Raw genomic sequence first — 13,874 nt, 5'->3', positions numbered from 1 at the left:
GATATCCCTGCAATGGACCTAGATGCATGACCTATTACAATCTACTCCAGCCCATGACAGGCATCTTCTAGCCCATCAATGACGTGCTACTTGTGAAAGCACCCACTGTGCAAACATTATGCTGCTTTCTATATGGGCATGACAACTAACGAGCTGTCTGTTCACATGAATGGCCATTGCCAAACTATAGCAAAGAGACAGCTAGATCACTGAGTTGTTGAACATGCTGCCCAACGCAATGTGTTTCACTTTAATGACTGCTTCATATCTTATGCCATCTGTATTGTTCATACCAATACTGGCTCTTCTTAAATGTGCAGGTGGGAGCTCTTCCTACAACATATCCTTCATTCCCATAAGGTCCCTAGCCTCAACTTTTCTAATCCCCTGTCCTCCACTTATTACCTACCCCCTCCCTTGCTATCACTTCGGCACTACACGTATCTTCTATCTCTAGCTGCCCTATCTTGTCCCACCACACATCACATCCCCACACCTGTGCATGCTCTCACTGGGAGTGCAGTATCGGTGGTGGTGGGTAGTGTTTAACGTCCCGTCGCCAACGAGGTCATTCGAGACGGAGCGCAAGCTCGGGTTAGGGAAGGATTGGGAAGGAAGTCGGCCATGCCCTTTCAAAGGAACCATCCCGGCATTTGCCTGAAACTATTTAGGGAAATCACGGAAAACCTAAATCTGGGTGGCTGGAGACGGGATTGAACCGTCGGCCTCCTGAATGCGAGTCCAGTGTGCTAACCACTGCGCCACCTCGCTCGGTGCAGTATCCCCCCACACCACACACACACACACACACACACACACACACACACACAGTAACAATGTGTGTGTGAGTTGTGCTTGTGCGAATTTGTGTGCATTTGCTATTTTGGAAGGAGGACTTTGTCTGAAAGCTTAAATATTTTAGCAGTCTCTCTCATTGTGGCTGTCTGTGGTTCAGTGCCTCCTCTATGTGGTGAGCATCAATCTGTCCTCTCCATATTATTGTTATTCCATCATGGATTTTCCATTGTTTCATATAGGAAGTGAAAATACTGAAACTATACCCTGGATGGTACAGAAAGTGAAAATGTTACCTTCCTCAGCTGTTTCATCATTCTACAGGAACAGTGTTTTCACAGCACAGCACTAATCACATACAAAATATTCTTGGTACCCTTGCTATGTTAGAGTTGAGTTAAAATTCTACCTTCAATAGTCTTCACAATAATCTGTTGTTCATCTTCTGTGGTCCCATTTAACACCAGTAGTCAGCCTGATATTGACTATTAAACATATCTGTGATGTGGAGCAGCCAATTAATAAATATGTCAATACTGCCACATATTGCAGCGATACAAATAAAATCAGTGTACTTCTCTTAATGCATTCTATCATGTTCCTGTTATTGTTTCTCTGAAATTACCACCTTCTCTAGGAACAAATGATAACATGAGTGTGATAGAATACTCTATTAAAAGAAAAGAAGGGAAAAAAAACACTATTAAGACATGTCTCCAAGTGGAGGTGAGAAGATATAATGAAAATTGATTGAGAACAATAAAAATATGGAGCATACAGAAACATGTTGTAGAGACATCACATTATATCGGGTCAAGTGGTGGATAACACAAAAATAAATAACAGATATCAAATTATACAACCGTTGGAAGATTTCTTTAACACGACAGGTAGGAGTGGCTTCAGTCAGTGAGTATATGCAAGAAAGGAGACTTTGTTGGTATAAACATATCACACGGACACTGCCCAGCTCAGTCATCAGCTCAACCTATCACCTCATTGTTGAAGGCCAGAGACAGCATCAGAGACCTAAATTATGGTGGATGGGCACTATAAATCCAGATCTTGAATTAAAAAGCCGAAATCTGTGGAAAGCATTAGATTGCAAGAAATGGCATGCATTGACCCAAGCAGCAGACCCTGTTCTAGTGGGAAGGTGCCAGGAAGATGAAGATGATGATGATGATGATGATGAATATGATGAATCAGAAACAAGGATAGTCCATGTTGAAAATGATGACAATGCGCAAGTAATGTCAGGTGATGGATGTGAAGCTATTTGAGGTATGAAGAAAGGTATAGCACCTGAAGATGATAGTGTTTCAATAGAAATGATTTAAGCTGAAAGAAAGACCATACAAAAGGAAGTGCAGCATTATTTACAGTATGTCTGTGGGGAAGATAATTTTTGGAAACTGGAACAGTGCTGTAATTGTTGTACTTCCGAAGAAAGGAGACGTACAAGACAAAAACCACACATTGATCAATCTGCTTTCTGTGATGTTCAAGATAGAGAAGTTATCACTTGCAGTGGGTTGCATGAGGAAAGGGGAGAGGAGGGCAGGAGACCCACATTATGTTTTAATCAAGCAAAGGAACTAGTTCACTTCAGAAAGCATTAATCGTAATTATCATTAGCAAGTTGTGAACAAAATTATGGAATTGACCAGTGCGTACAAATTAGCTTTTAATTTCAACAAAATCATTACTGACCGCCCTTCAGTAATAATATATTGATTCAAACTGTTTTAGTACAGTAAAGCATATATATGCATCAATGTTGAGACTTCCCGTATATTTTGTCAGGGTAGAGGAAAGCTCAGAACTGAAAGAAGAGTTGATAGTGATATTATCAGCAAGATGTTAGCACTCTTCAGGCCTCCAGTAATGATCAGACTTTGTTATATTAGCGGTTTCCTATCCACGGATTTATCAAACAAGCACTCCTGCACCCCCGGAAATCTGGGAAAAACCCGGAAATTTTTTCATCTGCGCGAGCGGGAACCGGGAAAAACCCAGGAATTTTTTAGAATTACGGGAACTTTTCATTGTTTTAGTTTTCAGTTAAATTTTTATAAGCAAGAACTGATACTCTAACAAATAATATAACTGTTTTCTGCTACTGCAGAATAATACTGCAGCAATAAAACAAACAAGAGAAAATCATCATCATCATCATCATGTAAGACTGATTATGCCTTTCAGCGTTCAGTCTGGAGCATAGCCCCCCTTATACAGTTCCTCCATGATCCCCTATTCAGTGCTAACATTGGTGCCTCTTCTGATGTTAAACCTATTACTTCAAAATCATTCTTAACCGAATCCAGGTACCTTCTCCTCGGTCTGCCCCGACTCCTCCTACCCTCTACTGCTGAATCCATGAGTCTCTTGGGTAACCTTGCTTCTCCCATGCGTGTAACATGACCCCACCATCTAAACCTGCTACATCTATAGAGTTCATTCCCAGTTTTTCTTTGATTTCCTCATTGTGGACACCCTCCTGCCATTGTTCCCATCTACTAGTACCTGCAATCATCCTAGCTACTTTCATATCCGTAACCTCAACCTTGTTGATAAGGTAACCTGAATCCACCCAGCTTTCGCTCCCATACAACAAAGTTGGTCGAAAGATTGAACGGTGCACAGATAACTTAGTCTTGGTACTGACTTCCTTCTTGCAGAAGAGAGTAGATCGTAGCTGAGCGCTCACTGCATTAGCTTTGCTACACCTCGCTTCCAGTTCTTTCACTATGTTGCCATCCTGTGAGAATATGCATCCTAAGTACTTGAAACCGTCCACCTGTTCTAACTTTGTTCCTCCTATTTGGCACTCAATCCATTTATATTTCTTTCCCACTGACATTACTTTCATTTTGGAGATGCTAATCTTCATACCATAGTCCTTACATTTCTGATCTAGCTCTGAAATATTACTTTGCAAACTTTCAATCGAATCTGCCATCACAACTAAGTCATCCGCATATGCAAGACTGCTTATTTTGTGTTCATATATCTTAATCTCACCCAGCCAGTCTATTGTTTTCAACATATGATTCATAAATAATATGAACAACAGTGGAGACAGGTTGCAGCCTTGTCTTACCCCTGAAACTACTCTGAACCATGAACTCAATTTACCATCAACTCTAACTGCTGCCTGACTATCCATGTAAAGACCTTTAATTGCTTGCAAAAGTTTGCCTCCTATTCCATAGTCTTGTAGAACAGACAATAACTTCCCCCAGGAACCCGGCCATATGCCTTTTCTAGATCTATAAAGCATAGATACAATTCCCTGTTCCACTCATAACACTTCTCCATTATTTGCCATAAGCTAAAGATCTGGTCCTGACAACCTCTAAGCAATCAGAGCAAAACTGACGAGAGAAAATAAATAAATAAAACTTAAGTTGCAAAGGAGGTGCACCATGTACAGCCGCAAAAAGCACTACACACCCAAGTGTCTGCCAACAGCTAAACATGAGAAAGGCTTTAGAACGAAGACTATGTAATACTTCATAACAACAAACTGCTTCTGATGAGCATGACATCACAATTATTTATATTAAGTTCGTTTGAGCAGTTCCCAGCAGGCTCATGTGCATGCGTAGTTGAGTCACATATGAGCAGTACCTTCTCCCACTTGGGGCTACTTGAATTGTGGTGGTTAGATGCATTGGCAGTAGCAACAAGCAGCCAGATGCTACCCAGAAAAAATTTCTGGCACTCCCAAGTTGCCAGATTCGCACATGCGCAGAGCAGTCTCGGTTGTAGTAGGGAGGGTGTAGTCTCTACATGACCCGTATTTACATTTAGTGATTCTGCTGTTTCCTCTGTGTTTACAGCTCTCAAGTAAAATGAAAACAAAACAGATTTCTGTGGCCAGGAGCTATCAAGTGAATTAAAATACATTCGCATAATTATGGAAGGCTAAAAATATGTCATCAGTTTCAGTTTTGGAAATTTTATTTCCACATTTTTGGCAGTCAAGCATTAATCTCCTTGCAGAACTATGAAATCCTCTTTGATTGTTTTCTAAAGAAATTTGACTTTCATTAATCTTTTCTGCTGAGGCAATTGATTTGTTTGAAATGAAGTATTTCTTTCCACACTATTGGCTAGTTTCAACTGTTCGTTGATTTTCAAGTGCTTGTTTTCATCTTCTGGCACATATGGTGTTGTGCCATAATAAAGAACCAAACATGAGATGATACTGTTCTGGTACTCCAAGAAAGTTTACATCCCGAAAACCACACTGGAAACCTTATCATCAGGTTGCTGCCTACTTCATTATGAATCTGGATAGATGAGTGTGCACTTTCAGCTAAATCATGCATTCTAGTATGGTTTATGAAATTCTGGTGCTCTTGGAGTATCCTTTGATGTCCTGTTTCCTTTATGACATAATGTAAGATCTTTTAATGCTTTGTATGTACAAACTATGGGCTTTCTATGTCATCGTAGGTGCGCATCTGTGCAAAACATCTCTTGTTCTGCAACTATCTGGCAGCTGCTGAAAGGAACCTATTTCTAACAGGTCATGGGAAAATACTGTGAATCGTGGTTTGAATAGCGGTACTTTCAAAGTAAATTTCCTTGTACGCAAGATGAATTATGTTAGGTGTGAGAATGTGTGATGACTCTTAAACCACAGAGGATGTGCCTCATTTAAAACTTAACTTTTGAGGATAGAACAAGCCATGTGGAAGAATTTTGAGCTCAGGGAAACAGACATTTATATAGTTGTCTGAACTTTTATTGGCACATTTGTGTGATGTATCTTAAAGTGTAACACATGCAAAAAAGACCAATATTATATCTGAAAGCCTAGCTTTTCTTGTAGCTTATTGATCTTTGAAACCGTTATTATATGTGAAAATTGAGCTTTTCTTGGCGCTACACTATGTATATTAATTTAAACCATTAACTTTTCCTATTGTGTGTTTGCGCTACTTAACAGTGATGTTGCTACTGGATGACTGCATCACCTGTACTGTGCTCTGAATACCTGCTGTCATTGGCTGGCGAGATCATGTGACATGAGCCATGTGTGACATACAAAAGCGCAATGTAATCTCGATTTCAATGCTTCAGAAACTAACGTGCTGTGTTTGGTGGAATTTGAACTTATACTTTCGTAATATGAAAATATGCAGCGTAAATATTGCTGCACATCAGAGAGCTTTCTATTATATATTACTTTTTATTTCGTTTTGCAAAGCCCTGTAAAGCTCTACACTGGTGTATAAAACCTTAACCGTTCAAACGACTGATAAGTTTTACAGTTCTGAGAGAAAATATACTGTCATTGAACACAGAAAATGGGTATTTTTAACTGGGAAATCTGGAAAAATGGTCCAGGGAATGGTTAAAACAGAGTGAGAAATTTACCTGTGAGAATCGGCTAAAAGAAATACTAGAATAAGATGCATTTATGGTGAAATCTGTTGTCTTCTACTTGGTCCTCTAATAGAAGTTCATTAAAATAACACAACATGAGAACTGAAACAGTATCCATTAAAGAACCAGAGAGCTTAGATGTTTGTTTGTTTTTTATTTTATTTTACTGCACTCTCACTTCTATGTTGCACATAGAGTATCAAATTATTTCTTAACATCATCCTGTGTAATATGTGGCTGGAGAAGGTGCATCACCTCTACCATTTTGGTAACCGCCATTGCTCTGTTGTTCGTATCCACAGTTGTGGAAACTCTCAATACAGTGAGATAATTTGTAATAAGGCTCTTTCTCACTAAATACATGCAGCAAAACATCAACATAAACAATATCCATTATCTTTTCAAATGGGCCGTCAATCAAAATTTCTCTCAAACACATTAAAGTAAGCCCCACAATGCAAATAATTTGATAAAATAGAGAGGTTTGACAAATTGTTTGATCATTTACATGGGCTTATGGAAAAAGTTTTGAGATTCCTAAACTGGAGGAAGACTTCACAATGCTTAACATTGGCCAATTCCATGCTCTGTCATTTGGTGATAAAAGGAATGAGAGTAGCAGCAGTTTTTCCTGATGGTGATAAGTGTATTTCATCATATTTTTGAGTTTTTACTCAGATTTTACATGGCAAGAATATCATACTTATATACTTTTGAGCATTCTTTTTTTGAATTTAGAATTTGCATGTTTTATGACTTTCTTTCTGTTTAACATTTAGTTTCATTGTTCTTCACTTGTGAATTTGTGTGTTCTGCTTCAGGATGTCTTTCATTTTTCCTTCCTTCCTTTCTGTAATAGTGTCCATGGGAAAATGTTTTGTACACAACATATTTGACAGATTTCTGTAATATGTAAGAACAAAATATATTTGTGTTTCTCTATAAATACATCATTCTAGTCACCTCATCAACTGTGGAGACAATCATGATTTACTGTATTTCTTTCCTTTTGTATCCTCTTATCTATAGTTTCTTTCTTCTAATCAGCCTAGAACAAGTATGAAGTGATAAATACAGTCAAGTGCAAATACCAAATCACAAAAAAAACAACTCACTCAGTGTATTGGTGGACACGTTTAATGTTCCATCACATACACAAGAGTCATGGTAACGACAGACTTAAAAAAAGTTTGCTTGCTAATAATTATTTCAAGAATTGTAAAGCAGATGAGGTCAAAAATGGATTGTAAGGAGCAAGATATGGTCTCATGGGTTGCATTGTGTGATTCTGTTAATGTGTCAAAATATATAGGTGTGAGGCAGAAGAAATTGGCATTTCATAGCAAGATTAATATGTTTATGCTTGACACTAAGTAATCCACAAATGTTCAAAAATTAAATACCTAAAGAAAAAAGTTATGGTGAAGAAGATAAGAGAGTGTTCATCTTGTGCTTAACTTCTGTTCCAAAACTCTTGTTCCTCATTGTTACTATTGTACGTATGTTGTAGGTGTGCACCCAGGACCTGCCACTTCCAGACGGTGTAGAAGTCGTACATGCTGCCCCTGCTGCAGGACATCTGAGCTCTGCCTCTATATATCCTGCTTGTTTTGCCCCATACATCATTGTCACAGCTTGTTCTGATAGCACAATTAGGTGAGAGATTTTGAGCCAGTCGTTAACATTAAAGTATGTTCATAAAAACTTTTACTCTGGACATTTTGAATTCTTTTATATAGGTTTTGGAAGTGCAAAGTAACAAAGAAGGATGAAAAGAAGAAGAATTATGAATGGTGCGAGTGGGAAATGTTTCGCAAAGATCAGGAATCCACCATTGATATCACAGGTAACCACATATGTTTTAGTTTTTGTAAATGTATGTTAGTAATAGAATATGTTTAAGAGAGACATATTAACTTCAGCTTAGTGTAATGTTCAGATTTGATTGATTCACTGAAATAAAAATTGGTCGGGCTTGGAGTAATTGTCTCAATTTATTTTTTTGTATGTTTCAGGGCAGCCACTGAATGTTAGTGCAGCTTACAGTGGCAGAATAGCTTGTGCCTATAAATACGGAAAATCTTTTACTCGACCTTCAAAGAATGATCCAGATTCAAGATACGTCAATTTGTGTGTTGCCATATATGAATGTGAAAGCACAGGAGGTACGTATTTGAGTATTTAGTGATCCAGTTTGACATGAGCTATATTTTGCAGATTTGTTGCATTTTTCATCTTCCTTTTATGCTATTGCACTACGTAATTTAATAGAGCAAGGAGGAAATTCAGGATTAAATTACAGAAAAATCACCAGATCACCACTGTGTCTTAACACTCTCTCTTTGTTGGAGGATACATTTGTGATACAATTCAATATGCAAAACGAATACTTTAAGAGAAGTTATGACACTCACACTCTCTCATATGGTGTATAATATTGTGCAGTGTTGTGGTATTATAACATCAAGTTTGTAAATAATACTGAGGACTTAAAAGCCCAAGCTACACAAAGAGAGAGAGATACAAACTTTATTGGGATAATTTGCAGAAACATACAAGAAATAATATTAAAATTATTAGAGATTATGGATGCATTGTACTAACAGTGGGACATCTGTGTTGGAATATTGCATGTATGTACTGCTGTATGGGAGGACGTTAGGGGGGGATGCAGGATGTATAGAAGCTCTATGTGTACTATGTTCCATTTGCTGTTTATGCGCCTATTCTCTCCCCGTTGCCTCTGCTATATGGTCAGTGAATGGTTATCTTTATCCATTCCTTAGTTTATATTTTAATTAATTCATACCTTTAGAAGATTACAATTAACACTGCAAAATTATCACATTTGTGTCTCACAAGTAGGTATATTCCCAATAAAAATTTGTTACCTAAGTAGTGATGCAGGTTTTTATTTCTCCCCTTTTCCAATGTTGTTAAAAGAAACAAATACAAATGATATGACAAAAGCATTTCCTGCACTTACTCAACACAGACATTTGTATCCTTATCACAATGAATTGGATGGTGAGGTCAAAGGCAGAAGGATTATGTCAATGTGAAGTGTGTCACACAGTCAATGTGGTATTGATGCCACCAGGTTTGGAAAACATTTACATTATTCAACTATTAACACCTCCCAAGCACACAGTATGCAATTGCTATCTAACATATGTGGGGCTATTTTGGCCAGCCACATGGCATGAGTTTCTTCGGGTCAATCTGTTCACAGTCTATCAGGTTAAATCAAGTGCCTTTAGAGCCCAAGTTAGGTATCCCATTTTAGTCTTCTCAAGGAACCACATACATCGCACTGGGTAACTTCTCGTGCTCCATGATATTAAAACACTCATATGCATTAACCGCCTCTGTGGCCAAAATTGAGCTGAGGTAAGCCAATTTGAATTCCGGGCAGTGGAAAAAATTTCCACTGCCAGTATTTCTTGGCAAGAAGAGCATAGGTAGTGGCATAAAGTTCCTGGTCACCAGACTTAGTGCCAATGTCCTTGTTTAAATACCAAGCCTCTCTGCATGGTCTCAAAAAGTGAGGGCATGTGACAGTGTTGATAGTGATCCATCTCTTGGATGGGGCATTTACCTTGGCAGCCGTGTTGGTGCTATTCATGAGGAATGGGCTATGTGCCAGCACCGGGTTTCATCTTCTCTGTTCTCTCATCATCATCATCAATCATCATCATCATCATCATCATCATCATACAGCACAAGCATTATACTAAACTACACACACACACACACACACACACTCACACACACACAAACAATTATAAATAATGTAATGGAGCATGTTGTAAATAAATAAACAAAAACTAAAACTTGTATGCATTCGGGTTATCAGTAATGCAGTTAAGTAAGTTAGTTCTTCAGGTGATGTTACAATGGTCCTCTTTCTTGAGCTTTTTCTCACTAGCAGATTTGACCGGTTTCTGGAAAAAGCAGCTAACTCATAAACCAATATACTGGGTGGTTATAATTAAATTTTCACCACTTGAAAGGAGCCCATGGAAAACAAGAGATCATAAGACAGTGAAACTTTGTGGAAACATGTGTAAGGGCACGCAGAAGAGAAATAGTGAATAGCTTATTGGAAGAACCACATTTTAATTTCCACATGAAAGGTTCAAATCTGATTATTCTGGTGGCCACGCAGCTCGGAACAGTTGACCAGAAATTCTGTTGTCTCCAAATTCTTATGAAGCAACATGAGGTGGACCTCCCTTGTGCACCAAAATAGTTGAATCCAAAGAAACATTCTCCCATAGAGCGGGATCACATGTTCGCAAAGCAGATCACATTAATGTGTGCCATTCATGCTGCAAGTCCGTGGTCTTTGGGCTCCAAATTCCTCAAAGAAAAATGAACTGGTTATGAACTGTGTTGTGATACGACACCACATAGTGATGTGTTCACTATGCAGGGGAACGTCATGAAATTTCGTTGGTGGTGATGATCCCCAAATGCAACTTGTGCGTGTTCAGTGCCCCAGTGAGCGTAATGTGTACTTCATAACTCCACAAAATGTTCCAAGGATACATGTGGTCAACTTCAACCTGTGCAAGGAACATAAGAGTAGAGCAATGACTGTGTCATATGGCAAAAGTTGGTGACTATTGTAAAGTTTGAACAGATACCACTTCACAATTGTTCACAGCACTTTTTGAACTGTAGACCATGGAATGATCAGTTGTAGTAACACAGTTCATGCACTGCTTGAAGATCACACATTGCATCCAGCATTCTCACCCATAGCAACAGTAACTTCTTCAACAATTTGTGGCACAGTTGGCCATCAGCCTCTCCCAGAAACAATTTCCAAATTGCCAGTTAATTCATATTTCTGAACAATGTTCTTCAACCCCAGTGCAGAAAGCGGACCTCTCCGTATTCCTGTAATGCGTTGATACTCACGAAGAGGAGCACTATTGCTGTTGTCTTAATAAATCAACTTTGTGAGTTATATCCTGCTTATCTTTTCCAGACCCATCTTGACTGTTTGCAACTATAATGCTCATTGACTCTCTTGTCTCAACCATACATCATTGAACCAGTACCAGTGCCTAACAGCAAGTGATGACGCTAACAGTACTAACAACACAAATTCTGTAGCACACAGTCCCAACATCATATCCAAGTTGGATACTGTACAGTAAATTGTTTTCCATCTACACTGGCTCAAGTAGAGAAATTTTAATTATAACCAACCATGCGTCTCAAAAAGGAAAAGTAGTTAACAGAAAATTATGGTAGAAAAAAATCTGCACGGCATAGTGTAGCTCGTCCTTTCAGCATCTTTGGACTGCGCGGAAGATGTAAAAGCAACCAGTTCATGATATAAAACAGACAAACCCCAGTAACCTTGGCACTCGCTCACCTCAAATAAAATAAGAAAATTTAGAGTCAAGTTCCTTTGAAGGAAAATTGAATAAATTAAGTCCATTAAAGGTGCAACAAAAGTAGGCATTATCTGTGATTGTGCCAGCAGCAGGAATTTGAGTCCTAACATCAATAATTTTTTTAAAATTGCAGACCAGCCTCACTATATACTCAATCACAGGTAGTGAAGTCTGTTTCTAATGTTAATTAGACTGACAAAATATTGATTCAATAGCTTTTGATACATGAATGAACATCACTTGGCCGTCTCATCTGACCCCACTCCCCCTCTTCACCACCAATTCAGTATCTGTTTTGTTGGTATTCAGACAACACCGTGGCACCACTAGCTAAGTTCTTTGGCCAGTATAACAATATAACTGATTAGAAGATTATGACTTTGTGTGTGTGTGTGTGTGTGTGTGTGTGTGTGTGTGTGTGTGTGTGTGTGTGTTTCACATAAGTGGGCATATAACTCAGGGTCCATTTACATATATTGGAGGGGGGCTAACCTCACACCCATAGACAGTACACACTTCTGTACTTTTCACTGGAATCGGACCTTGAGAAGTATTTTATTGACTATGGAAGTATTCAAAACTGCTCAAGATAGTGTTTCCTGTTGAATGTGAGATGTTATTTTATTTAGAAATTTAGTCCTGGGAGCAGCCAAAGTGTTGTGAGCCAAAAGAACAAGGTGCGATATGACCTCTCATTATCCTGAGAGGATACCAAATTTACTTTCTAAGGTAGTTAACATAAACCATTTCTAACAATACCTAAAGCATAAAACATGAGAACTTCCCATACTGCCACAAACCAGAATGTTTAAACGTTCAACTAACATTGCAGTGGAACACAACATGGATGCCTGTAACACAATCATTCAGTGGAGCTGTAATTGATATTACCATCACCTGCCAGAACTACAACACCTCCTCTTCTAAAATAGCTTCTGCTCCACAGGAAACATGGTTCACTGATAATCATTCCCTGACACACTGTTGAAATTATGCATTTTGTCAGAACCATGCTGGCCCCAAGAGGGTATCTGAAGGAGTCTATACATCAGGTCCCATGGATGTGTTTGGTGACTGGATTCCCCTTCGTACCACTTTGGAAGCAATAGTGGGTGTGAGTGCAGATGACCCCAGCAATCACCATTTGCAGGCCACTTACTATCTTGAGTCGACTATCTTAATGCAGTAATCCATCCCCCTTTTCTCCTGCTTGGGGATTTAAGTCAGCACCACCCCTTGTGGGAGATACTACCACTTCATCTTGTAGTGGCCTTCTACTCGACCAGCTTCTTACCAGTTGTGATGTGTGTCTCCTCAGTGATGGTACCCTTACCCACTTCAGTGCAGCCCACAGCACATTTTCAGCTATTGATCTAATGATCCCCTGAGTCTTGTGGCTCCAGTGCATTGGTCATTACACGATGATGTTTAGAACAATGACCACTTTTTGGTGATCATGTCACTTCCTTGCCACTGGCAGACCACATTAGGTGCTTCAAAGAGCAAACTAGCAGTTGTGTAGATCTGCTGTTACCTTCGCCCCTCTCTGTCAGATTGCATCAACGAGGTTGGCCCAGATGTCTCTGACGTGATCACCCACATTGCTGGAACAGCTATTTTCCTTTCTACAGGTTCCCTCTACCACTTGCCAGTGCCACCCACGGTGGACCAAAGACATTGCAATAGCTGTTGAGGATCACCAAAGAGGCCTATAACATATCAAGCCACCACCTTCACAAAGTAACCTTATCAATTCTAAGAAACTTTGTAGTAAGGCTTGCTGTCTAATTAAATTCAGTAAGGAGGACATGTAGAAGAAAAGAAACTACGAAGCATGAGTAACAGCCAGATTGCCCAAAACTGAGAAGGGGGAGTAGAAGATGAATAGTCTAAATTCAAAGAAACCCATGTTAAAGAAGCCAGAGACATCTGCGGTAAAACGATTGTGACACAAAAGAGAAGGAAACATCTTGGTGGAATGATCAGGTCAAGACAGCCGAAGATAGAAACGTACTTACAAGAAAATTATACTATGAAAAACAGAAAATAGATGATGCACCGAATGAATTAGCAATTGAACATCTAGCACAGGAACGCTAGAGAAAGAAATTAGCTGTAAGACTGATCCACAAAGAAAAGAAAAAGTTTTACTAAAGTATAGAGGAAGATTGTCAGGCAAGTTGGAAATGACTATACAATGTACTAAAGAGTAAACAAAATGAATATGTAAATATCCTTGCACTGGAAACAGATGACTGTAACTTAATA

General features: G+C 38.9%; 1 protein-coding gene across 1 annotated transcript in view; it reads left to right on the top strand.

Moving 5' to 3' along the window:
- Positions 1 to 13,874, top strand: part of LOC126412095 (dmX-like protein 2) — a 370,418-nt gene that overhangs the window by 134,342 nt on the left and 222,202 nt on the right. Inside the window, exons 19-21 of the mRNA XM_050081514.1 lie at positions 7,706 to 7,851; positions 7,935 to 8,041; positions 8,211 to 8,360. Coding sequence (XP_049937471.1) covers positions 7,706 to 7,851; positions 7,935 to 8,041; positions 8,211 to 8,360 — 403 coding nt within the window. The remainder of the gene's footprint in view (positions 1 to 7,705; positions 7,852 to 7,934; positions 8,042 to 8,210; positions 8,361 to 13,874) is intronic.

This window comes from Schistocerca serialis, chromosome 7 (genome assembly GCF_023864345.2).
Source record: "Schistocerca serialis cubense isolate TAMUIC-IGC-003099 chromosome 7, iqSchSeri2.2, whole genome shotgun sequence".
Taxonomy (NCBI): Eukaryota; Metazoa; Arthropoda; class Insecta; order Orthoptera; family Acrididae; genus Schistocerca; species Schistocerca serialis.
Note: the sequence above shows the minus strand (reverse complement) of the source record. Positions and strands in the feature narration are given on the sequence as shown.